The 27791-nt window shown below is 40.9% G+C and overlaps 2 protein-coding genes across 10 annotated transcripts in view; both read right to left on the reverse strand.

Annotated features, from left to right (window-relative positions):
- Positions 1-15490, reverse strand: part of POC1B (POC1 centriolar protein B) — a 32471-nt gene extending 16981 nt beyond the window's left edge. The window contains exons 1-7 of one of the 3 annotated variants that reach the window (XM_035128250.2): positions 14616-15490; positions 8728-8812; positions 7500-7671; positions 6550-6729; positions 6257-6364; positions 4358-4473; positions 462-595 (exon numbers count right to left, since the gene is read on the reverse strand). In XM_035128250.2, the coding sequence (XP_034984141.1) occupies positions 462-595; positions 4358-4473; positions 6257-6364; positions 6550-6729; positions 7500-7671; positions 8728-8812; positions 14616-14681 (861 nt within the window). In that variant the 5' untranslated portion in view covers positions 14682-15490. Of the gene's footprint in view, positions 1-461; positions 596-4357; positions 4474-6256; positions 6365-6549; positions 6730-7499; positions 7672-8727; positions 8813-11014; positions 14405-14615 lie in introns of those variants that run through there. The other 2 variants (XM_035128251.2, XM_035128249.2) reach the window with 2 other exon arrangements.
- Positions 15491-23515: 8025 nt separating this feature from the next.
- The window catches only part of ATP2B1 (ATPase plasma membrane Ca2+ transporting 1), a 71671-nt gene continuing 67395 nt past the window's right edge, over positions 23516-27791 (reverse strand). For all 7 annotated transcript variants that reach the window (XM_035126621.2, XM_035126619.2, XM_035126618.2 and 4 more), the window contains one exon: positions 23516-26825. In XM_035126621.2, coding sequence (XP_034982512.1) covers positions 26511-26825 — 315 coding nt within the window. In that variant the 3' untranslated portion in view covers positions 23516-26510. The remainder of the gene's footprint in view (positions 26826-27791) is intronic.

The following is a 27791-nucleotide window of genomic DNA, read 5'->3' on the forward strand; positions in this document are numbered from 1 at the left end:
AGGGCACCAGGTTGGTGAAATCCAGGCCACTAAGTAGTATAGAAATTTAATAAATGTTTGAGCTCAAATCTGTTTCCCAGCAGAAGCAAAGTGCCTGCAGAATCAACAAGCTGCACCAGCACACTGCTCATTCACATTAAACCAAAGTTCATCTTCCTTGTGGCTTCACCTGATGTGTGAACCAGGCCTGTGTAACTCAGTTCAGTTCTCTTAGCCTTAACTCAGTGTAGGGAATCAGTTTTACTGTAATGTGTGAAGTAAAACAGCCAAAGATACAGCTGTTGAGCATTTTGTGTTTGCAAAGTTTGCTGAAGGGTTGTATTCACAGCCCAAGTGGATACATCCCAGTAACTTTGCATTTCCGCTGGAAACAATTATGTCTTGCAAGAAAGCAGCAATGCATGAGGTGGTCCTTAGAAGCTCAAGCAAACAAGAGGGTAGGAGAGAGAACAACGTGCTACCTCATGCCCATGGAGCGTGTACAAGAGCCTTCCTCCTAAAAGATCCAAAATCTTAACAGTACTGTCGCTGGAAGCTGTGAGGAGATAGTTGCCAGAAGGATGGAAAGACGTGCAGTTCACGCCCGCTCTGTGAACTGATTGAAGTAAAAAAAGAATTCAGATTTTGATAGCAAATAAAGGAGCCAATATCTGCACTGGCTAACACTGCAATCCACAGCATGCTTATTGAGAATTGTTTTCAAAGGCACTTACTCCCAGATACATGTTCATAAGTGTGCAGCTGAAAACTGATTCATTAATATAATAATAATAATAATAATAATAATAATAATAATAATAATAATAATAATTTATTTATACGCCGCCCATCTGGCTGGGTTTCCCCAGCCACTCTGGGCGACTTCCAACAGAAAAATAAAACACAGTAATCTATTAAACATTAAAAGCCTCCCTAAACAGGGCTGCCTGTTATAAATGAAATTCATTCTCTAACGAGCAACACCTTTTGTTTTAGCTCTGCAGTAATCATTGAAAGATTTTCTACCTATCCCCACCTCTAACCTTCCTGACTCACTGCCACTCTGTTATCCCTAAACTGTGCCTTTAGTTCCCTCTCAGCTGCTTCTGTGTTGCATTGTGGTTAGGACTGCATCATTCTGTTGAGCAAAACCCAGCAACCCTGTGTTCTTCTGCAGAATTGCACACAAAGTTGTTAACAAATACACAATAGTGCTGCTTAAGATGGAGACATATAACCATCAATTGAGGCCCTTTTTCCTATGCCTCTTCTGCGAGAGGTCGGCACCGTGAGAACAGGGCCTTTTCTACAGTGGCTCCCTGCTTGTGGAATGCTCTGGCTTGCCTGGCACCTTTGTTACATATATCAGGGGAAAGCATTCCTCTTCTCCTAGGCCCTTGGATAACTAAACATCCCATGGCCTTTTAAACTGTCTCAGGAGGGGAGGTATTGTTTTGTTTGTTACTAGGTTCTGCATTTTTGTGTTTTTAAATTGTAAACCTCCCTGTAATCCTTGGATGAAGGGTAGTAAATAATAATAATAATAATAATAATAATAATAATAATAATAATAAAGCTTTGTGACTCACATCAGTGAATCCAAAGTATTCAAGAGGCAGGCTGGGAACAGAAGGCACAGAGTTATCTAGTTCTTGGGCAGGGATAATCAATGTGGTGCTCACCTGATGCTATTGGACCACAAATCCCATCACTCATGTTCACTGGCTATACTGGCTAAGGCTGATGGGAATTGGAGTCTGTCAACATCTGGAGGGGGAAACGTTGGTTACTGTCCTAGGGTAAAAGATCTTACAGCTGAATCCCTGAACCAGCTGTCTCGAAACAATTTTTAAGAAGGCTGGTTAAATGAATGATTTGGAAAACCATCCATTTTCAAGGGGTTTCAAACCATGTGTAAGGATCTGATATGGGTTTCTGAGAGAATGGCTGTACTTTCGGATTCTCCTGCCCTGGTTTTAACTGAAAGAGACTGTAGACCAGAGGTGAGGAACTTTTTTGGTTCCATGGGAAGTATCCATATTAGATCTAGCTTTGTGGACCCACCTGTCAATCACCTGACATCCCAGTGCCATCAGGTGATTGGGAGCTTTGAAGTTTCGATGCTGAGACTTCAAAGCACCACACAGAGCTTGCAAAGAGACCTGCACAGTGCTTTAAAGTGCCTGAGGCTTCAGCTTTCTGCAAGCACTGGTTATGCAAAAGAGATCCAGACAGCTCCAGCTCTGCTACCCATCTGCTGGTGGTGGAGCCGACATCAGCTGTGCGAGCCAATCCCATAGGCTTTGGCTCTGCTGCAGATAGTACACAATGAAATGTACATGAGTAAACGAGAGCTTTTGGCTTCTGAAAGAAATGAATCTCCGCACATCGGCAGAGTATTATTACAGGGTTAGGGATGGGTCTTTGGGTACAGAGAATAAGAAGCTCAAAATCTGGACCCCTTCAACAACCAAATGCAAGAAAAGCAGAGCATAGAAACACAAGCTGCTTTTATTTCTCTCTCCTAGGTCAAGCTCAAAGTTTCTACTTTATTAGAGGATTGAAAAAGATACTTGTGATTTTTATCTACACTATTGTGCTGCCATCCTGTGGCTTAAAGTAGCAAGAACACTTAGTTCTTATTGAGGGAAAGCAGATGGATTCTTTTAAAGCCTTGATCAAGACCAGGAGTCAGCAAACTTTTTCAGTAGGGGGCTGGCCCGCTGGCCCTCAGACCTTGGGGGGGGGGCTGGACTATATTTTTTTTGGGGGGGGGATGAACAAATTCCTATGCCCCACAAATAACCCAGAGATGCATTTTAAATAAAAGGACACATTCTACTCATGTAAAAACATGCTGATTCCCGGACCATCCACAGTCTGGATTTAGAAGGTGATTGGACCGCATCCGGGCCCCGGGCCTTAGTTTGCCTACCCATGATCAAGACTTAGGGCTCATCCAGACTTCTGCCTGTCCTGCCACTTTTGCCTGGGAAACTCTGATCTTTAGCATGGAATTGGAGCAAACATCAACTGGTTTTTCTGCAAGTTGGTGTTTGCTCTGATTTAGCGCTAAAGAGCAAGTTTTCCAGGGGGAAACGGCAGGACAAGCAGAAAACAACTCTGACTCATGCTTTCTAAGGTGCAGTATTGAGGAGAAAGACCATGTTGGTCAAAGAGGAACGTTTCACTAAAACAAACAGCAATATCCAGACTATGCACCACTTTAAACTATAAGTAGAATATATAGCAACCGTAACTAGTATTACAAAGGCATGTTGCTACTTGGCTACACGTTTTAAATTTTTGTCTTTGTTTTTCTTGTTCACAATGCAGGGCCGTATGAGAAAAATGCAGTGTATTTATATTTATATCTTGCCATTCCTCCAAGATGAGGGACCCACAAATTCACAAAACACATTTGGTAGCCCTCCCTGTTGTGGCATGTTTGGCAAGCTCCTGTCCTCCCCCTGAACTTCAATCTGGAGAGGAGAAGGAGAAGTTCTCCCTATGGTTGAACTGTGCATTGGAGGCACTCCAAGTTACAGCACATTGTATCACAGACAAGCCCCCACCTTTCTCCTGCTCTTGGAGCTAGGAAGGGGTGGGATTCTTCCTGCATATGGACTGTGCTTCTCTAATGCTCAGGGTAGCATCAGAGGGAGTTGGGGGAAGGGCAGGGTTGTATCAGCAAGTTTTTGCTAGCTACCAAGACCAGCCAAAAATCTGGGGACCACTGACACTAGGAGCATGCAATGGGTTATCCTATGAAGTAAAATAGGGCAGAGAGGTTGCAGATTTTACATGGCCACAGAATGAGCTTAAGGAGCGAGCTGGGATATTAATTCCAGTCATTGTGGTCCTCTATTGTTTATCGCTGATACAGTTTGCATAGCATTGCTATACAGCTGCCATCTTTTCAGATTTACACACACAATGCTTTAGGAATCATCATTTACTATGGCCCTAAAGTGGAAATTGTGTCAGCAAATAAAACCAAAGAAACAACAAATGGAAGATAAGGGAACATACTTTTAAAATGGCTCGTGCAATTTATATAATTACATGCTGCTATATTAGCCATATGCTTATCAAATAGTCCTCTTTTGAAATATTAGTTTTGCATTTATGTATGCTTTCAGATGCTCAGAATGCCAGATTTTAATTCCTTCTGAAATATTTAAGCCAAGTCTGTAACATAGGCTTGTTTTATTATCCCCAAGTAAAAGATACAAGACAAAGGCTTGGCCAGTGAAGTTAGCGGCAGAGATATGATTGTAACTGGAAACTTTCTGGGATACAGCCGGCATTCTTAGTTACTAAGACCTCTACTACCTTTAGAGAACTTGCAAAAGGAATAGGTTTAGTAGCCTTTTACCTCGGTGCTGCTGCAATAATTTGTTTATTCGAATGTCCCAGATCTTCACTGTGTGATCAGAGCCTGCGCAAGCTATACACGTACCATCAGGACTGAAGTCCACATAGTTGGCAAATCTACAAGGAAACATTAAAAATAACGATTTGTCATTTGTTACAAGAACATTGCCATCCACTTGGCTTACTTTATTGGCCAATGGTTTTTAATGAGTTTTACATCACATCCTAAGGACTCAGAGCCATGCTGTCTGCCCTCACTGTTGTCTTGTGAGGTAGGCCACACCGAGATATGTTTATTTATTTCATAGTACTTACATTATGATTATTTAAAAAAAAACCTCAAATCAGTTTCCATAAAGAATAAAATGAAGTTGTTAGCAGAAGCTATATTACTGAGCAGGATTTGAACCTAGATACCCCTTGCCAAGATACAATACTTTCTCTTGACAGCCATGCTGGGGTCACTTGCATGTCAGAAAGTCCCTCTTTTCACAGCAGTGATGGGATGTTGCTTCCCTGACTTTCTGGCCTGCTTAAACTCCTATTTCCTGCTTCCCAAACTTATGTCCCACGGAGTGAGCCCCTGGAGACTACTACTGTCAGTGTTTGTCTGTGGCTGCCTTTGTCATATTTCCTACCCCTTTCTCTTGGTTGCCTGGCCAAAGAGTCTGAATCTCAGATGCTACCCCAGGATGGCTGTGTGCACTCTCAGCTTGCCTCCTGTTCAGTTTTGCAGCTTGAGGAAATCTGAACTCCTGCCTAGGAAGTGGCAGAATAGGAATTGTTGATACTGGCTGTATCATTGGGGCTGATGGTTAGGGGCACTGTGCATGTGTGTTAATGTGCACTGTGCATGTTGCCAAGCCTAGCCTGTGCTGATCATTGTGAGTTCATTGATTCCCTCCGTCTATGGGTGGCATGTGCATGTTGTCACCAAAAGTCCCTGACTGGTGAGTGTCATGCTAAGCTAAGTGGACTCTGTATGCCTCTTTAAGAAATCCTACTGCTGCCACAGAGATTTTCTTCTCCATCACAGAGGCACAAATACAGATTGCATTTCCTACACTTCACCTCCATCCACAAGGACAAGGCTAAAGTCTGTTTAGTCTTGCCCCGTGGAAAATGGCACTGATTCTAACCACTCCTTTCTGCCCACCTCTTAAGGTGCCCTGAATTTCACAAATATGTGAAAACTATGCTTTTGACCCCCTGCCAGTTTTCCGATGGCTGAGCTCCTCAAGCTGTCAATCATTCACCTCCCAAGTCCCACGACAAAAATGGAACAGTTTTGGCCATGTTTTTGCTTTCACTGTTAGAAACCCAAGCGATCTCCACCATGTAAGAGAATTTAGCTTGTGCAGTTTATGCTAGCTTAATGATACTTGGTGTTTCATTTTGGCCTGTACTCTGCTTATTTCTTTCCTAAGCTTTTTATTTTCAAAACAAACTCTAATTAGGAAAACTAGGGATTGGCTTACTACTTGGAATCATCCAAATTATTATGTGCTCTATATCTAAACAGCGTGCTTTCCAGGAAAGAGAAGTAGTAAAGGAAGGTATATAAACACAGCGGACTGGATTGCACTAGGTTTACTTTATCTGAGACTAAGGGCTTTTCGTTATAGCCCAAGCATGGCTATAGAGCAGAAGGGAAAACTAAAGCACACGGGAAGCACATCTAATACGTTACATCACCACAGATTACTCTGAAGAGCCAAACATAGTTACAAACCCCCTTCCGAGGCTTGTCTCTGAGTTTGGAAGGTTGGTCATGGAGACAGTGCAAATGGCGTTGCACCTCCAACACTTTGCTTCTCACAACAACTGAAGAGGCCTCTAGCAGATCTGCAAGTGTCACTACAACACTGCCACATTCCTTTCATATATGAAGACTGCTTACCCTTCATGATCTATTATATCATCAACACAGGTTTTGTTTCTTAAATCCCAGATTTTAACAGTTTTATCATCGCTGCAAGAAACTATTAATCTTCCATCTGGTGAGTATCTAGAAAGGAAAGAAATATACCGCAGCTTTAAAAATGCCTACATCTAGCATCTAAATCGATTGCCGCTTGCAAAGTTAGTGACCATTTTATCCTGAATTGAACAGACATGTGAAGCCGTTTTAAAAAGACAAAAAAAAGTTACTGCTTTTCAAAAACCAAGAAGGCAAAGCATGCAAACACTCACTTGGCACAGTGCACCCAGTGTGTGTGCTGGAATAAGGTAAACAAAAGACGTTGGCTGTAAACACTCCAGACTTTTACAGACTTGTCGTTGGATGCAGTAGCTAGAAACTGACTGTCGTACGAGAAGTTCACGCTACGGACTGCTGCTGTATGGCCCTTTAATGGTGTGGATTCACCGTGACTGTATATAAAATATGTTGCACATGCATTAGTCCCACAACCACATAACAGATTAATCCAATTTCCCCGCGCCCCCCCAACCCAAATCAAACCTAGTTTGTATCCTCAAAGAGACAGTTTCCCTTGCTTCTTTGTCCCACTGAAAAACCCAAAACCTTTTGCACAAAGTACAGAAAACGAGAGCAGAGCTGGGGGACTCAAGGGCCAAATCGAGTCCTCCAGAACTTTCTGTCTAGCCCTTGGGACTCTTAGGCCGCACCCGGTCCTTTGCCTGCCCTGGCCAACAGCCTCTTTGGCTGCTTTTGCCTGGCTGGAATGTATCTGCAAACTGTCATAATGCATTTTGCTTGCCTCAATGGAGATATGTGGGGGGTGGAATATAGAAGCCTTCGACTTGTATGTGGATAGAACACAGTCTATTGTACAAAGGTAAGAATAACATCCATAGCTCCACCCATATTTGCCTCTGGCCCCACCCACCACTTGCATACAACCTCCAGGATGTTTCCCTTGAGGGAATCCAAGTGGATAGCTCAGTTGGTTAGAGTGTGGCGGTGATAATGCCAAGGTTGCAGGTTTGATCCCTGTATGGGACACCTGCATAATTCCTACATTGCAGAGGGTTGGACTAGATCATCCTCAGGGTACCTTCCCAACTATGATTATATGAATATGGCCTCTCTGAACTAGAGGAAGGAATACTATGCCTAAGCCCAACATCCCTTCAGAAACCAAAAACCCTGGAAATATTTAATTTTCAGTAATACTTACATACATGGAATCCATAGCCTGGCTGTCCTATCTTGAGAAGCAGATGCCAGCAAGTTTCCATCTGGTGAAAACTGTACACTGGTCACACCTTCCAAGTGACCCACAAATCTGAAGGCTTTGGAGTTTGGCTTCAAGTTCCATATCATAAGAAACCTATCCAAAGAAGAGGTAGCTGGCAAGAAATAATTATAAAGCTCCACACTTAGATATCAATTTTGTGTTCCAACATAAAGGTCTCAGTTACTTTTGCTACCAATTTCATGAACTGATATAAAAATAAGATACAGAATCTAATGAAGGCCAGTCATTCTAGTATGAGATCTAGGACAATAATTCCACAGCAAATTCAGCCAAATAACAAACCAAGTTACCTATTTAGTGTTTGGATGAAGAATGGAAATGGGTAAGCAAACAGGGTTGTCACCACTTATTTGCATATTTTACAAAGACATTATTGTAAGGTGACCATTGTTAAATGCACTGTTAAATCATCTTGTCATGGAGCTGTGATGCTGCCATATGCTTATCCTTGGTTAGATCATCATCCAAAAGGCATTAAGAGGCCTGGGGCTGAGAAACACTCAGAAGTGTTAGGATCTTGCCTTAAGTTGCCAGAGAAGGTGGAGGGCATCAAAGCAAAATCAGTGCAAGTGAAACAAAGCCAGCAATTCTGTGTGCATTTCCTTGAACTCAACTGAGCTTATTGTTTCTCAGTAAACAGGGTGTGGCACACACAGCAGAGCAGAAATCCTATGCATGCTTATTTCAATAACTGGATTCACCCTCAAATAAAATGTGCATGGCCTTACAGCCTTACAGTGCATTTTCAACGTCACCCATAGTGCAATCCTAAAAATATCTACCAACAATAAGTCCTCCTTAGTTCAATGGGACTAACTCCCAGATAAGTGTGTACAATATGCCTTAAAAGACTAGTTACCCAACACTTGCACTATCCTCCCAAACTTGCAATCAAGGCAAATAAAAGTACCCCAATAAATGCAATAAATAGCAAATACCTGCTATTTTTGTTGGGAAATATATATTTGCTGTTAATACAGTCTTTAACTCTGAAGTGTTGAAGACAAATCATTTGGGGCAGAATTCCAAGGCATTCAGCCTCGGATTTACAACTGCCCAACAGGCAAAAGCTGAATAAATAACTTAGGGAGTATCCAAGAGACCACACAAATCATTTGTTCATTCATGCTTCAACAAATAAGCTTACCAAGTGCTCTAGTAGTTGGATTGAAGGCAACACAGGTGACTGCATCTTTGTGGCCTTTAAAATGACGGATCAAGACAGGATCCTCCTAGAGGAGAAGAAAACCTTCTGTAGTTTTCAAAGTTTATTTTAAACAGTCACCTAATCTGATCATTTGGTACGCGGGTGGCGCTGTGGGTTAAACCACAGAGCCTAGGGCTTGCCGATCAGAGGGTCGACGGTTTGAATCCCCACAACGGGGTGAGCTCCCGTTGTTGAGTTCCTGCTCCTGCCAACCTAGCAGTTTGAAAGCATCTCAAAGTGCAAGTAGATAAATAGGTACCACTCCGGCAGGAAGGTAAACAGCGTTTCTGTGCGCTGCTCTGGTTCACCAGAAGCAGCTTTGTCATGCTGGCCACATGACCCGGAAGCTGTACGCCGGCTCCCTCGGACAGTAAAGCGGGATGAGCGCCACAACCCCAGAGCCGTCCGCGACTGGACCTAATGGTCAGGGGTCCCTTTACATTTACCTTTTAATCTGCTCATTGAATTGCTAAATCAATCAATCAATCAATCAATCAATAAAATAGCACAATCAAGCTGTTAGTGCCACAAGAGTTGAAGACCCGGTTTTCACATAATACTTAGCACAAATATGAAAGCTCCTGGAAATGAGATTGCAGCTGTTTTGTCCTCCTCTATGCCTGCTGCTGCAAGCTCAGCTGTGGTTTGGCTTAGTGCGTTGCCTAAACCCAGGACTCATAGTTACAGCCAAGCCTTGTTCTATGGCTTCTCACTCTGCTATTTTTAAACAAGCCAGCTATAGAAACAGAACAATGATACCTTGTAACAATAAACTTAATACATGAAATAATTGTGTTAACCTCTATAGAAGCATGTTTTCTATTCTATAAAAGAAAATCAATCAAGGTGTCTGTTCCGAATTAATGCATTGTCTCCCTTCTCTTACTCCCTAATTGTTCGGTCAAATCATTTTCGAAGATTCAGTAGTGTGATCCTAACAGAACTTTCTAAAGAGTAATGTTTGAATAAACATGTGTAGGACTACACTGTTAGGCACATGCTAGCAATGCACCTTTCTAGTCAGCCAGGTACAGGATTCTGCCCAGCAAGGCTTTTTGTAGCTGTCCCGGTGGCCATGTGCAAGAATGGAGGTGTGCATGGAGGTGTGCATGGGGTATGTGGGATGGAAGAGCACAGTTCCGGGACTCCCCACCGCACTTCAAGCAACAGCAGTGACATAATATGACCGGCCCTCCTTTCTCTGGCTAGTGAATGAAAGGATAATGAATATTTCAAGTTAACATAAGAGCATAACAGCCCTTAAGGATCAGGCCAGTGTCCCCTCCAGCCCAGCACACTGCTTTCACAGTGACCAACCAAATGCCCACCAGGACCCGAGTGCAACACCACACTCCCTTCCTGTGGTTTCCAGAAGCATTACCGCCTCTGATAGTGAAGGCAGAGTATATAGCCTTATCCTCCTTGAACTTGCCCAATCCTCTTTAAAAAGCCATCCAAGTTGGTGGCCACCACCGCTTTGTGTTCACTTCTTGCAGGGAAGCATGGAGGAAGGGTGGCGGCAGACATCCATCAAGGGTTAGGCGCTCCTTCCTTTTGGTGCAACTCCTACCCCAAGCTAGCAGCTGAAGTGGCACCACTTCTTTCGCAAGGTCGCTTGCATTTATTTTCCTTTTCAATAGTTTTGATCGAAGATTGTGTGTGTGTGTGTTACAAAATAAAACAAATACTGTAGGTCGTTTGCATTTCTGGTCAAAAGATGCACTTCAGCTAGCTGCAGACCTTTGTTTTTGTTTATGTTTTTATATATTTATTAAATTTTCTGTTTTACAATTTAGAATACTCATTTAAATATCCTTAAAATATCAATGACTTCTCTTTCCACGGTTCATTTTACAAATAATAAATCCCCGCGTATTTTACATAAACAAAACCATTCAGCATTCCATTATTACATCCATCTAAATTTATTTACACTGTTGAATTTATCTTAATGCTGCCAACGTTTTCAATGGCTGGATATTTGTATGCGGCTCAATGCTGCACCTCCTACAAGCCACGAAGGAAGCACCGAGGATTTTCCCTCCCAGCTCATCGCAGGCAGCAGCTCTGCTAACATGGGCGAGGGGGGTTGAACCCGGAGCTTCCCGTGAGCCCCCGCGCTTCGTTCACCACACTCGCCGACGGAACTCCCCGCGACAAGGGAAACAACGACGCGAAAGAGGAGCCGCGCCCTGAATGCCCAGCGTCGCTCCCTATACAATCCTACCAGCGCCGCCGCCATCGGACTCCCGGGGCCTCCGCTCTTCCGGCCAACTACCTTCCGCGGCCCTGTCAAAATCCCCGCTCTCCAGACCATATCAGTCAAGTCCCGACCCAAGGCTGGCCCAGCCTCAGCCGCAGAAATACGCGGGCGCTCGAGGCGGGGAAGGGAGGAGGAAGTAGGAGAGCGAAGCAACGCAGCTCGGCCTCCTTTCGAAGCCGAGCTCGCCCATCCATGCCATCGGCGTTCGACGCGCCCTTAAAGGGGCCGGCTCTCTCCGAGGACGCAGAGGCGGTTGCCTAGCGACGGCGCGCGTGTCGAGGAGCTTTCGCGATGGCCTTGGGAGGGAGAAGAGCGCAAAGCAAAGAGGAAAGGGGGAAATGTCATCTAGAACTACGGAGAGAAGCGAAGGGAGGAGTCGCAGGCCCCGACTAAAGGGGGTTTCTGGCGGGTGCGCTTCGGCCTGAGGAGCGGGTGAGAGTGACGTTAGGTCAGTTCAGAAAAATCGTACTTCATGGATCTAGGAAGGTGGGCAATTTTTTCTCAGCTCCCCTCTGGGAAAATGCATACGCATCTATGCACATATGTGCATATGCACACCTATGTTTACATGCAGAGAAAGCTGCAGAAGTTAAAAGGTATCGCGGATGTGCAAGACTTTCTTTTCTCTTTGCCTTAAGCATGCAAACAGCAACACAACCCACTTCTGATATGTGGGAAGAGCCTGGAATATCTTGCATGCAAAGCTATTGCTATGCCATTGGGCTTAACAATGTCCAGTCTAGAATTATAAGGCAGAAATTCACCAGGACCAGGTTTTTCCAGAAAACGCACCAGCTCTTTAGCTCCTGGCGCAGAAGTTTGCAAACAGGGATTGGGGAGAGGGAGTGGCAATCCCCCCCCCACTGACATTCTATGACCATTATGTGTTAAATCTAATTAACATTAATATTTTCCATTTTCATTCTGATATAGGCAAAAATCTGCCCTTATTCCCTTATTGGGTTCTCCATCGGTTGGAGAATATAACAGAGGCCAACCAGAGAAGTTTGAGAAGCAAAGCCTTTATTTTCGTTGTTGCAACAGGGTCCTTCCTCTCACGCAGGAGAACAAGGAAGGAACCCCAAACAAAGGTGTCCTGCCCTTAAAAAGAAATTTGAAATTGGTTTCAGCCCACCCCCAGAAGCATCACCCATACATCACAGAAGGGGTGTAGCCCAAGACCGCCCTCCCTAGATTCATCATAGGTACATCATGAAAGGGGAGGTCTGGTGGCAGTAATCTGAGCATCCTGGACCCTGCCCCCTGCCCCCAAAACCTAATCAACAAAAAAGAGAGACATTTACATTTCCCTGTTTCCCAGCCAAGTTAATCACACCCTTTTGTCTGGCACTCAGGTATCAGGATGCCAGGGATTATCACTTTAATTCCTGAGACAATGAGAAGGTTCCCCCCACCCCCCTTCTTCCTTGCAGAGGAACACCTGGTCAGAGAGAGAGAGTCAAAATGGTGTCAGTCAGGCCTGTCTTCCTGTGCTGCTTCAGACATGTTTCTGTACATTCATGTACATGTTTTATGAACAATTATTACATATATATGACCTCAAAATTCTTATAACAATGCTAAGTTGGGTAAAGTTCACCGCAAAGTCATCTTCTGAAAGAACAAGGGCTTTGACACTAAGAAAAAAATGTGATAGTTACAGCAGCTTGCTTTGGCCACCATGATGCACACAGGGTTTAGATAAGAATTAAGATTTTTTTATTTCCAGCTCATTATATAAGTTTTTAAAACTTAAAACTGTACTGTGTAGTTAGCCTACCCGAGTGACTTGCCAGATAGAAAGGCTGAATCCAAGTGTTCATATTCAGAGACTCACTACACCAAGAACAGTGATACTAGGGGACCTAGAGAGGCAATCTGCTTGTGGGGCATGACAAAGAGCTCACTCACACCAATCCTGTGAGGTGGGGCAAGCTGGGAGGCACTGCTGCTTATATTTAGTCCTCGATAGGCTAAAAGGAAAGGTGGTGTAGAGATCCAGACTTCGAGTAGTTATAATGATCTGAGCTGGTGGCGGAGATACTATCCTAAATCCCTGACATGTTACAAGTAGCCAGAGCCCAATCTTCAATTCCCAGCATCTCTTCTTGAACGTCTGGAGGGTAGGAAAGCAAATTTGTTGGGTAACATGAACATGAGCAGCTCCTGCAGCTGGGCAAAATATCAGAGTTCAAATAGAAAGATCATGTTTATTTAAATCAGTAGAAGAGTAGAAGAAAGGGGAACAAGCTTTAAAAGAAAGCACATATAACTAAAGCAGTCCAAACTATTTACGAAAAAATGTATATTCATGCAAAAGCAGCATAGGTTCATCCTACGCAAGTTAAGGCAGTCTTCTTCAACCTTTCGTTCGGCACTCAGATTATGATGCAGCACAACTTCTTTTATCTCTGACCACTGGCTAAATCGGCTGGGAATGATGGGAGTTATAGTCCAGCAATATCTGGGGATCCAAGGTTAAAAAATGGAGGGGGGGAAATTGGATCCTCACTCCTTTTATCACAGGAGATATCTGTGGCAGGATCAGACTGGTAGGGTCCAGGATCCCAGCAGCAGGTGGAACTAGAGCAAATGGCAGGCAGAGCCAACTAATTCTGGCTTTGTCCACATCTTCCTCCATGGTGAGTTTTACAGGGATTGAGGAGGAGGAAGCTGACAGCCAGGCATCCCACCCCCAACTGCTTGCAGGAAAGAAGACAGGCAGGTAGGGAGCTGGCTGAATATATTTTGAAGGTGTGGCAGTACTGTATCTGCCCTTGTGGACAGGGCAGAACCCCACTGGGTTCCATTGAAAGGCGTTACAATTTCCCTACAATTCCTGAAAATTCCCAGCTTGGTGTCCATCTTGTAGCAAGTTATGTGAAATAGCTTGGCCAAGTTTCACCACTGTCAGCTTCTATAGAAGACTCCTGTACTCACTTCTTCCTTCTGCCGGCAATCATCAGCATGGGATTTTGATGAGGTGACTGTGCTCATTTAGGCACAGCACCATTCAAAACTTGAGTCACCATCTCAGCAGGAAAAGTCTCCTCCAGTGCTCAGATGTCATTTGACAACATTCGCCTTAAATTAATACATCATGAAATTGTAAAGAATTGCACACTTCCACCTCTTTTCACACCACCAATTCTTTTGTACAGAGTGTGGACAATTTCAGGGTGCCCATTCTGAATGGAGAATTGCCAGAAATAAGTATGCTGCTTTCTGTAGACGCATGACTGCAATGGCAATGCATCTATAGCAAAATTTTGTTTCAAATGAACTTAACATTAGGAGATAGATGTCTATGCAACTGAAGTAAGACATCCTAGTATAATGATTCCCTCCCTCCTCCCCCAAACACCTGGGCACAAAGTAAAGAGTACCCATTTTACTGCAAGTTCCCTAAAGCAGGCTGGAAAAAAACCTACAAAATTTACAGATTTAATCATCATCGTTATTAAATTTATTACCCACCTTTCACCAACTATTTGACTATTCACTGCTTCATACATTGTTAACCTAAGATCATGAAACATCTGAGAATTGCTGCTGCAAGGTATACCTGCCTGTACGAGGCTTGCCAGCAAACACTGCCCACAATCCTCCTGCATGTTAGGGAGATAGGCATCCTGTTTTTGCCACATGGTCTCCTTCCACCTCCTCAGATGTCTCACGAGGAAGGATGTTCAGGCAGCACAGGTCTAGAAAGGTTCGTCCTAGACTGAAGTAGACCACTCAGTCAGGCACCCTAGGGTGATTAGAGGGAAACATTGTATAAATGTATCATAAAATGACATTGTGCCTTTCACAGACTTTATAGTCAGGAAAGACCGCTTCAAATGATTCATTTCTGGTGTCACTCATTTGTTACACAGAGCATTTGTAAGCCAAAGAAGAAGAAAACAGCCTGTGTTCAAATATTATTTTATAGATCCTCACAATTCCTGACCAAGTACTGTGGATGAAAAACTAATATGTATTCTTGTGTTGTGAAAATAGCTAGAAGTTTACATTTTGTAAATGTGCAGTTCATTTTATTAAAAAAGTGCAATTAATATTTATCACGTAGTTTCTTTTATTTGCCATACATGCAATAACTTCAAAAAGAAAAGAGGATCAGGAAAAAAAATGCAGCTCTATCATGCCAAGATGCAATAGGATTCCTTGTGAACAAAAATGTGTTCACCACTATGCATTATTTTTAACTTCTATGTGATGAAATGGGACAACGGCACCCTGTTTCAATATTTCCAAATTATAATTTCTGAGAAATCCAACAGAATTTGAAAACGTAACAACAAAGGGACAAAAGCAACAACTTCTATGTAAAGATGTAAGATATGTATGGATATAGATACAAATTATTTGTATCAAAGTAACAGCAATAATTCACATTACGATTGTTTATTTTTGTGTTTGTTTGTGTTTGTTAAATTGTAATTTTAAATAATAAAGAATCATTTGTAAAAAAAAAACACCACAAAGTAACAGCAAGAATGAGACAGAATTTTCTGAATGAATATGGCAACCTGTGCCATAGCAGACATTATGCATGTTTAAAAGAAAGTTTCCTTAAACTGTTATTTAAACACCTGTGTACTTTAGTCACACTATATAATTTTGCAGTTAAACTTTGTTACTACAACTTCTGTTACTACGGGTTTTTTTTTTTTGTGTGTGTGTGTACCAAAACAGAGCTATTTGGAAATTAAACTAAATTGGTAATAGGGTACAAATCTGCAAAATATCCCTTAATAAACGTATTTGGATATGTCAAAGATATAGTACGGTAGGATTAGTGGATGCAGAGCAACTAAATATACTTGCAATAAATATACATTTAATCGTCTGTTACAATTAGAAGTAATAATTTATTCTTAAGGTGGGTAAATAAGTAGATTATAAGAATTTGGGAACTGGTCCACAGGGTAAAGTTAACATTGGGAAGGTACTTGAAGATAAACAGATTGCTTCATTTTTCAATGTACTACTGTAAATAATAATAATCATCAGATATTCATCCGTACAGGCTATTGGAAACAAGTTAGTGATTTATAGAATAATTCCAGTTTGCTTAGTACTTTTTATGGTTCCTTTTACCTTCCTTTTGTTGTTGTAAAAACTAATTATACATACTTGGAAACTTTTTTTATACTTGTGTGTTATACCAATAAAAAACCCCACCAATTTGAATAAAGATGCAAGGTTTATGTTATTTAAAATCTAGGTTTAAAAATAAAGTTCTCCTGAATTAATATCCATGTTTTTTCCCTTCAACATGCTCTCACATTTCTGAGAGATGAAAATTTTCAGGGGTAATATACAGTATTCTGTTTCCTTTGTATGAGAATGCACGAGAGACTTGGGGCAACTTTTTTATTTGTTTTATTTACTAATCTACAGGACGAGCATATCAGAAACACACAATAAGTAGCTAATCTTCTAGCCCTACAACAGGTTTTCAGATCATGCCCTTGCATTCAAAATTGCTTCACCTTTAGCCAGTTTATAGCTTCTTTCTCCCCAAATGTATAATTGCAGCAACTTGTTTCAAAAAAAATTTCCTATCTCTTCTCCAGCCAGGTTGGTGAGTATTTGCATTACAGTGGTGCCTTGCTAGACAAATTTAATTCGTTCCATGGGTCTATTCTTATAACAAAAAATTCGTCTAGCGAATCCCATAGGAATGCATTGAATTTTTTTTAAAAAAAATTTGCCCATAGGAACGCATTAATTGAATTTCAATGCATTCTTATGGGAAACCGCGAATTCGTCTAGCGAGGCAACCTCCGCTAGAAAAATCCTTTCTTTAAGCAAAAATTTCGTCTTACAGGGCGTTCGTTAAGCGAAGCACCACTGTATTTGTTATTTGGGTTCTATTCATGGAACATCATTTGCCATTAGACAAAAGATAAGATCCCCATTTCCATAATACAGCTATGCCCATATATGAAATACAGGACAAGGAAGAACTGCACTTACACCAAATGATAAATGACCTGGGAAAGAAAATAAGAGAATCTACTGAGGTTTTAACAAGAGGAAGAGTAGGATGTAAACATCAAACTGCCAGTGCCTTCTCTAAAGTGTGGTGCAATAGAGAGCACAATTCCAAAAGGCTTCAGAAAGTGATCAAGGGGGTTGAGCAACTCCCCCATGAGGAACGGTTACAATTTGGAAATTGCTCTCTAAAAGTTAGAAGTGCCAATTATCCAAATGTTGAATTGCACCATATGAACGGGGCCACAATTGTTAATATAGCCATACCTGCCTTCAGGATTCTGGCTCTTTCTCTCACATCGTAATTTCTGTATCTGCGCCCTTACAAATCCAGTTTAGCTTCCCTTGGCAGCCTCAGTTCCAAGACAAATATTCAACATTTCCCCATCTCCCCCATCTTCAATAATCCCAAACACTTGCACACAACAGAGTGCATCCTGTCCTGCTATACCCAAACATCCCAACAGATCCCAAACTTGTCAGGAAGTAGCTCCTAAGTATGTGCTACTGATTTGGTTCAGATGATTAATAGTAGAAATCGCCAACATGGTGCCCTCCAGAAGTTGTGAGCTACAACTCCAGTCACTCCCAAGCATTGGGTCATGCAGGCTGGTACTGATGGGAATTGTAATTCACAACATCTGGAGGGTACCATGTTGGCCACCGTTTCTGTAGCACAAATGTAGGCAATGTCTAGGAAACCTAAGGCCAGGTGCCAATATTTTCCAGTGTCTAGGGATAGAGGTGCACATCCATGAATTTGGCAGCTGATGTTGACTGAACCTGACTTTGACAGGGCAAGAAACACTGAGGATGATTGCTTTTGAACTCATGGAAGCTAGGTTTAGCCAGTGTGGTGTAATGGTTAAGGTGTTGGACTATGACCCAGGAGACCAAGGTTGGAATCCCCACTGGGTGACCTTGGGCCAGTCACTGCCTACACCAAAAGGAGCAGATAACTCACTGATCCCCATTCATGATGGGGATCAGGGATTACAATTGTTCCCCAGGAACAAGGAATTCCCAGTAAGTGTGGGTCATAAGCTCACATTAAGTCCCTGCCCTCACAGGATTGAAATGGGGAAGAGGAGGAGCATGGAACACCTTAACACAGTTAGTGGTATGAACTACTCTTGGCCACTGATCAAAGAGGAGTAAACCATCCACACTTTCAGTTTTGCTTAAAATCTGATACCTGTCTAGCCTACAAATGTTTAAAATTAGCCAACAAGTCCAAACATCGACCCTCCAGGCTCAAGCTTCTGTAAAGTTACCAGATGTTGCTGGTGAGCAGCTACACCATCTAAGTGTATTGTGTCCAATTCATGGCTGTGCAAGACCAATTTATAGGTGACTATCACACACATAACCAGAAGCATCACAGTAAATGCTTTTTTTTGTAATTACCAGAATGATCTGCAAAACAAGAATATGCCTAAGATGTGAAATTATTTTAAGAGCTGGAGAAGAATGGTTATTAGCAAAGCCAGATAAAAAATAAACATGGTTTTCACCTGAACAGAAATGGGAACGCATCTGCCCACACTTGGCTGGAATCTTATTATAAAGACAAGATTAATGATGGCCAAGTATGGTGGTTTGATGAAGTATATGAAATTCCAAGGCAAATAATTAAGAATTATGGACAACAAAAGTACACACAACAGAAGTGACATGTTTCAAGAGGGACTATTAAAGGGAAAGCATAATATCTATTAAAAATAATAAAAAAGGCAACGGCTATGCTAAGTGAAAATAACATTCATTGGTCAAATTCATTTGGACCCTAAATTCAACACAAGCACTTTTAACATAGGATTAACAGTCACCTTGAATTCAAACAATAATTTGTGTAGCAGGGATTCTACTGTTTAGTAAATACAAGTGGGTCCAGCAAGGAAGTCTTCTAGTGTTGAATTTTCCTGTTTTTTGAAGGTTCCAACCACACAGGCCCCTTTCCAAGATACTCCATTCCACCACCACCCTTCCAATAGCCAGCATTCTGTAGCCACAGCATGCCCAGACCTCATTAGGGATGGACGAATCTGCCGATTTCGGTTTCTCATTTCCTCCCATCTCAGATTCAGTTCTCCACATTTCCACAGCAATTTCTGAATTTTCTTTTTTTTAAATCTTCACAAAAATTCAATAATTCAGAACACATTTCTGCAAGCAATTTCACCTTGTAAATGCTGTACATTGCTTTCACTAAAGTCTGCAATGATACACACATTATTTGGCTGTGGAACTGCATTGTAATAATCAGAGGAATGTGAATTTCAAAGGACGGCTTCACAACCTAGTGTGGAAAATACAAATTAGGTAGTTTCTCACTAAAATGCAAACAAAATTGAATTTCTAACCCCAACACTCATTGCACTGCTTGGGTTGGGGGGGGGGTCTCCTCGGGGTTTCTCAAGTATTTTGCTTCCCCCACCACCCTGTTTATAGCCCCTCTTGTGCATGAATTGTCTGCAAAAATGATTCACACTCTGAGAATGAGCTTGCTATTGGTGGATAAAATGGCTTACATTATAAAGTGTCCTACGCTTCCTGCAAGGATCACTTCTGCTAATGGACGAATGTAAGAGACAACCAATTTCCACCCAGTCCTTCTCAGTGACTGCCTTCCTCAATGCACCATTACAAGGGGGTATCCTGGTCCTTAGGAGAAGCAGAGTGAAAGCATGAGATGCCCCACGGGAAGGAAGCAGAAATGCCCCAGTGAATGAAATTCTTTGGAACCAAGGCGCTAGTTACTAATCTATATACCATAAGTGGGGTCGACGCTTACTGCTGTTTTAGACAGTTTGGGTGTCTAAACTTCAATGGGCATGTCTAATGAGTTTATCTCATACTGATGTTAAGGGAACTAAATCTGAGAGATTTTACAATATGATGCAATGGGAGACAAGGATCATTCCGTCAGCCAAGGCCTTAAAATCTTAGACTAACTGCAAACATTGATACAGTCAACTAATATAAGATTACCTGCAAGACTGCCTGTAAGAAATTCTATTTGTGGTGAACTATCATACAGCAATGACTCCAAAACAGGCATTTCCTTGTTGTTGCTCCTGTGCTATGGATACCTTCCCTCTGCCATATGTGAAGCAACAACTACCAGTTGCTTCAGATGTCTCGTAAATATCTTTTTACCCAGGCTGTCCCTGATTCATATGATTGGGCCCCTTTTTTGGTTTGAATTTTTGCTTGTATATGTTTTGCTGGTTTTATGTTGTATTTTTGTATTAAGAAGATATTGTTTATTGCTTCTATGTTGTACTACTTGAAAAAAATGTTTTAAAAGGCTTTTAAATAATAAATACCGGTAAGTGTATGTGGTACATCAGCAAAATTGAAATATTTCCGAATTCTATCAGATCATTATTTGGAGAAATGAAATACACCCTCAACCAATATTGTGGGGTACTGCCCACATCTGGCCCAGATATATAGGAAGAGACACTAAGCCAAGGTTACAAGAGTTTAGAATCATACCCTCCAACATTGCAGAAGGTTGGACTAGATGACCCCCCAAGGTCCTTTCAACTCTACAGTTCTGTGATTCTATGATAGTTTTATTTCGAAGTGTGAGTAATTCAGATGAACAGAATATGTCTGTAGCTGTGATGCTCTGCATTGTGGCCTGAAGTGTTTTATTTGCAAATACATCCTGGTATTACTTAAGCTACTACAAAAAAGCAAGAAGGTGGTTTCAGAGAAAATACATTGCTGTTTTTGAGACTTAATTTTTATTTCAAAAAATTCATGACAAATTAAGCAGCTTACGTGTGACTATACTGTAACTGGATTAATGATACTTGGATAAATTCTATCTGCTATGATCCTAAATCAGGCTTCCTCAACCTCTGGCCTCCAGATGTTTTGGCTCACAACTCCCACGATCCCTAGCTAAGCAGGACCAGTGGTCTGGGATGATGGGAATTGTAGTCTCAAAACATCTGGAGGGCAGAGGTTGAGGAAGCCTGTCTTAAATCAAAGACTAGTTGTCTATGAAAAGTGCTAGAATTTCTAAACACCTCAAGAAAAAAAACAAGAGGAAAAATATTCTATCTTAAGGAGAAAGCACAAATGAGAAGGTCAATGCAGAGACAACTGAGTGAACGTTGTCATGAGTTTTACCCTTTTCTATTGGAACTACCTCATAGTCTTAATATATACAATTAGTTTTGCTCTTTATTCACAAAGAAAAACAATTCTGCTGCAGAAAAGAATTCTGCTGCAAAACCAAGGAACAGTGATCTAAATTAGTCATTACTGGAGCCCACAGGTGTCATATCACTATAAGTTAATTTTGCATGGCATGTTTACAATATTGCATAACATATTTACAATAGTTAAAACACTCAGCTGGAGAAATCCAAATTCTTGTCTGCTGAGCAACTGGATATTGTAACCATATCCATGTAGCTCATCTATGCTGGAGGAGTCTTCTAATTTCTATTCCAATGATGGTGCAGAAGTAGAATTCTTGTATAGGGACATTCCTGGAAAAATGAGTTGCCTATGTTCTACGATAGGTTCCTAGAATGTTAATTTGTCCCTTTCAAGCATGAAACACGTGCAACAACATTCACTGAGTTTAATTCGTTCTGGTGCTAAAACTGAATCAGAGGCTTCACCAGATTTTCTGGGTCTAACATTATGTGGATTGAATTCTCCGACCCACTCATAAAACAATAAGTCTAGTTACAGGTAGGTAGCCGTGTTGGTCTGAGTCGAAGCAAAATAAAAAAATTCCTTCAGTAGCACCTTAAAGACCAACTAAGTTTATATTTTGGTATGAGCTTTCGTGTGCATGCACACTTCTTCAGATACACTCTTCTTCATTCCCACCCACCCCCACCACCCTCTGTATATATATAGGGTCTGACACTTCTGTTTCTAGTGTATCTGAACTAGTGTATCTAGTGTATCATGCACACGAAAGCTCATACCAAAATATAAACTTAGTTGGTCTTTAAGGTGCTACTGAAGGAATTTTTTTATTTTGATAAAACAATAAAATATTTACATAAAATTTGGATATGCTGTGCATGAGATGCAAATTTGTCTTCCTTTGTGAGAGGAGTGGAGAGTCCAAACATAAATCTGTGGTAACTCCTGTATTGAAATGTTTGACGGAATGTGAACAGGTGAAACTTTACTCACAATTCTATTTCCATACTAGAAAATGCTTAAGCTGTTGAATTATGGCCTGCCACACAGCTGTTAAAGGCATAATAATTTACCCCCAATGCCAACCATAAACCAAAGCCTAGGCTGCAATCCTGTACCCATTTATCTGAAAAATAAGAGTCGTACTTATGTATACAGTGGTACCTCTGGTTATGAACGTAATTCGTTCTGGAGGTCCGTTCTTAACCTGAAACCGTTCTTAACCTGAGGTACCACTTTAGCTAATGAGGCCTCCCACTGCTGCCACGCCACTGACGTGCGATTTCTGTTCGCATCCTGAGGTAAAGTCATAGCTGCCAAGTTTTCCCTTTTCTCGCGAGGAAGCCTATTCAGCATAAGGGAATTTCCCTTTTAAAAAGGGAGAACTTGGCAGCTATGGGTAAAGTTCTTAACCCGAGGTACTACTTCTGAGTTAGCAGAATCTGTAACCCGAAGTGTTTGTAACCCGAGGTACCACTGTACCATTGTACTGTAGGATCAACTATGCAGTGAATTCTGGGCTGCTTTGGGAGAAATGTAATAAAATAAATGAGTGTGTGAGTGCCTGGTGATTTGGCTAAGTAGGAGATATGCCAAAGCAACTTTGCAAAGTTTTCACATTTTGCACTTGCCGTTGGGTGAGTAGATTATTTAACAGCCACAGTAGTATTTGCAGAAAATCGCTTATTGTGAGTACCTGATGTCTCACGAACTCACCACAGCAAAACTGCATGCTGGTTGAAGGGGGGGGGAAGGAATGGCTAACTACAGAGATTCAGAGGACTAGAGTATGAGACAGAAGCAGGAGAAATGCAGTAGAGGAAAAACAGCAGCTCTTTAGGACTCTAGGAATCCTCCTACTGCCTATCCAAACAACTCACTTGTTAGTCACAGCTCTGACTTAACTCATAAGCTAAAACACTGAAAGGCAGCAGCAGCCAGGCTGGTTCATCTCACAGAAATCACTAAGTACTTACTTTGTAAACTTTCTTTGTAGAAGAGCTAGAGACTTGATAAAAAAGAAAGCTTGTACACCGGTAACCTCTATGCCTGTCTCGTGGTGGGCCTGAATGCGGCTCCAATATTTAGTCAGCATTCATAATTCATTAAAAAACTTCTGCAAACAGAAATTCTGTACAAGTTTCCATATTATAAAAACAATACAGTACATATCACTCACACAACTCTAAGAAACAGATGCAAAGCTGGTTGCTTATTTAGAATAAAGTTATATATTTCAAACAAAATAAATACTTTGAAAAATTTCAGTCCCCATCCAGAGACAGATAAACAGCACATTTATTTATTTAAGTTACATTGAGCAAGCTAAAAAGCCTTACAACCAGAGAAAGCAATGTGGGGCTCAGCAGTTGAAAAGCAGCAACGATAGTTTGATAACTAACATAATATGGTATGTTGCTTTCACAGTAGTAACGTTATTGAACAAGTAGTCCCAATTTCAGATTACACTTACACTTGCTGTAAGACTCAATGTACTGTCGGTCAACAGCATCAAAATGGATAATTTGTACACAAAGTCTACAGTTCCTCAAAAAAAAGGTCTGAAATAATTCACAGTAGATTTTTGGACAGTAGAGTGCAATCATGACTACCATTCAGACAGAAAAAACCCCAGGATTGTGTTCAAATAGCAAGGTAAAAATGTAACAAGTACTATTACATTGAATCTCGACAGTTAAATTTCACTTATCTATATCTGTTGCAGGAACACTCTCCTCCTGGTTACAAGATTGTCACCTTCCCAAACTGTATTTCCTCTCCACTTACAAGAAGGAACCTCTGGAATAGCTGTTACATAAAAGTACAAATGTAGTGTGACTATATAGTGAATTTTCCAGAAGGGACTAGGAGAAACCATTCATGAAATTTGAATGAGTCGTTGGTTGACAGTGGGATACAATGTGCAAAACCTTCAAGGATGGCTATATATGCCCACTGAAGAGAGTTGGTTGAATACCAAAATCCTAAATATTTTACTTGAACATTTGTACATCATTTCATTGAAAAACTGCAACAATCTGCATTTGATTTAGGCATTACCTACCCAGTGTAGCCATTTCATTCTCGAGTTGTTTAATTCTACACACTACATATATGGTGCATCCTCTTCTCTTTACCTTGTTAGGTTAGCTTCCCCAGAACTACTCTCCTCAAACTAGGTCAAAACACCACCTACCATCAGAGCTGATGCATGCCAGGTTCCCTTATGAGAAAGGCACAGCTCTTACAAAAGGATTTAAAAGCAGATCGTTTTGAAGAGTGAAACCTAGGCGCCTTCAGCCATGACTCAGAACGCACAAAGAGCTACTGTCAAGGGTCCTGTTTCACTTTCCCACTCAGCAGTACTTTCATCAAACTACTTATCTGAGTTATTTATTCTTTTCCTCTTTGTTTGGCTTCACTGGCAAAAGAAAAAAAAAGTATCCAAGACTTGCAGGAGGAGAAAATGTTTTAGATGCAGAAAAGAAATCCAAAAGGAGGAACAGATTGTTACAAAACACTGCTTTTAGAAAAATCCAACTTTCAGAGACTCAATTGTATGTTTTCCAGCTTCTTGCTACCTGTGCTATTTTTGGCCCCCCCAAAAAACTGGTTTATAAGGATAGTCAATACTTCCCATCTGACTTTATTTCCAAGAATTCTGGTTTTCTTTTTTAAGTAGTCACGGGTAACCTTATAGGAGAGCACATTTTGCTGCCAATATTAAGACCTTTAAGCCTTGAGAAAATATCCAGCCTGATTCGCAAATCTCATCTGTTGCACCAATGAGAACAGTGAGTGATATTCAGCACTGCAGCAGTGAACATGAGACAGGACTTCCCCTTCCCTTAGAGCCACCTCCCATGCCCCCTCAAGCTGCTCCAGTGGGACCCCTAATCCTATGGGGCAGATTCTGGGGGCATGCAGGGGGGAGGAGAGAATGGTGAAGTTCCAAGTCCCATCGCACAAGCAAGACTCACTTGCAAAAGCTGACTGACACTGTTGGATATCACCCAGTGTATTTTTATTTATTTTTTTGGAAAAACTTTCATTAACTTCATTCTCAACAAAGCCACCAAAATCTATTTTTTTAAAAAACCAACAATTTGTAAAGATGCTGAATACTGTAAAAAACATTGCCGCATATTTATTTTAACAAAAGGGCCGATTTATTTATTTTTTTTACAAATGAATTTCAAAACAAAAAGAAAACATTTATGCTACCTACTAATGACTTTCCAAATGCCAGCAGCCCTCATGCTGTAAAGATACTAAAGATCAGAAAAAATAAACAGCTTCACTCACAGTTCACCAAGACAGCACTAAGCTACTGTGTTTAGACAAAAACAAAAGGACTAAGGTTCTGATGTATTTTGATTTAATCCATTTTGCCTGAGATAACAAAAGTATTTCAAGCAACTTCCATCTCATTGTCCTGCATTAAACAATCCTCTACTAAATTCTGAACAGAAGTTATTCAGTAAGTTTCTCAATTTTTAAATTTTGTACAGTTGCTTCAAAACCATTAAGTAGTAAATGTTTAAGAAACTAATTAGGACAGAGGCCATAACTTCATCAGAACACCACTGCTCATGGTTTCCCCCCCTTGTTTTTTGTTTTTACAAAGCATTAGTGTTACCTATTTGGCTATTAGTAGTAGCAATTTTATCTACAATATTTAACAAGGTAAGTTGCAGGCAAAATTTTAGTACAGTTTCAATAGAAACACCCTTTCCTGAAAATACAGCAGTATTTGATGGACTAATATTTTCTGCATCATTTATAAGGAAGCTTCCCATCTATGAACAGGAACAAAAAAGTATCTACAAACCTTGTAAACAGATCTGTATCATTTATAAACATAAATAATCCAAATTATTAACAGCCAACAGCAGAAATGAAAAATCATCATCAATTCAGTGATCCAGAGCTCCCTTGCCCTTTCCAGACCTCTCCTCAAAAAGGAACAAGAAACGAAAGCTCCGCTAAGACATTCTTAAGGGCCATTTTTAAGTACAGCTGATGATCCACAGGTCACTTAAACCAAGTTACTGTTTATCTGTCAGAGTTCATTATTACTCCCACCCCCAAAAGCACCCTCAAGTCTGGCAGAAAGCTTTTTTTAAAAAAATAAATCTACATTCGTACAAGTATATCTTCTTGTTGAAGTCCAAGACAAGAATACCATCTTGCCCATTTCAGTGGGTGAGTGAGAAGACCCAGTTTCAATTTGTTTCTTTACAATGCAGCTAATGTATTAACATTCGGCTTACAATCAGAGTGATGTTTCCAAACTATGTAGTGGGCTCCCTGGGGATGAAGAGGTAGCAGACTTGTTCAAGTCTGTTGTAAGATGAATTCCACTGTCAACAGCATTGTTATTTTTGTTGGGAGAGGGTGGAAGAGGAGTGGAGTTTCGTTTTGTTGGAGCATCATCTTCAGCATCGGTATCATCAATAAGGGGAATATGAGTCTCAGAATCTTCTATGCTAAACTCCGGATGCGTCATAAAATTGTGGATCGAACTTCGTGTCTCAGGTTTTTCTAATCCTTCATATAAGGAACTACGAAATGCATTCACCACTCGGATCTGCAAGGATGAAAAGCGTAAATGTCACTATACAGCAGATTTGCTCTAAGGAGAATACGGTTTTTATGGGTTTGAATCCACAGACAGCTAGACATGAGTGAACTGAATTTGTATGTAATGCAGTGGAACTTGCAATAGACTGTGAAAATAAAAATAAAAATGGAAGAGCATTTCAGGAGAGCACTGCCAAGCTTCAGTAGGAATAAAAATGTCAAGTGCCTGTAAAAAATGCAAAACCCTACAAAGCTGAACTGATGCTGCACTTATAAATTTAACATGGACTAAGTGATTAAAAAAAAATTAAGCCAATCTGAAAAATCTACTACAATTTAAATGAGTAAAACATTAGACTTCTGAAACCATAAAGATGGTAGGAATTTTGGAAGTTACTTTATAATCATGATGAGAATTGTGGTGTCTCCTGGAATTATGGATTGTCTGAGTATGAATAAGGCAATAGTAAGCAGTGTCAAAATAGCTGACATTCATTCTAATATCAAGGGGGGGAAAACACCCTTTACAAATGCAAATATTTGAGTATATACCATGCAGAACACTTGCATAGTCATTTGTATCACAGTTTGCAGAATCAAGAAGAAATACAAATATAAATACCATAAAATACTATCTGTAAGAGGCAGTTATTTGATCCCCACACATCATGTATTTCAACCATATTACATACCCACAAGCATACAGGCACATTCAAAAGACACCAAAACATATGAAACAGCTGATCCATGATTATGAATACAGATTTTAACCTTCGTAAACACTATATTGCAATTGCCTTCCAAACAACTGAAAAGGGCAGCATGATAAAAGACCTCCAATATTTTTTGCAGCTCATTCAGTTTTACAGCGAAAAGGCTACTTGCCTAGAACTTGTACATCTCAGTTTGTCAAATGAAGTTTAATCCTGTGAACAGCTATGAATGTAATGCTATCTTCTAAATCGTAATCCCA

This window comes from Zootoca vivipara, chromosome 10, assembly GCF_963506605.1.
Source record: "Zootoca vivipara chromosome 10, rZooViv1.1, whole genome shotgun sequence".
Classification (NCBI taxonomy): Eukaryota; Metazoa; Chordata; class Lepidosauria; order Squamata; family Lacertidae; genus Zootoca; species Zootoca vivipara.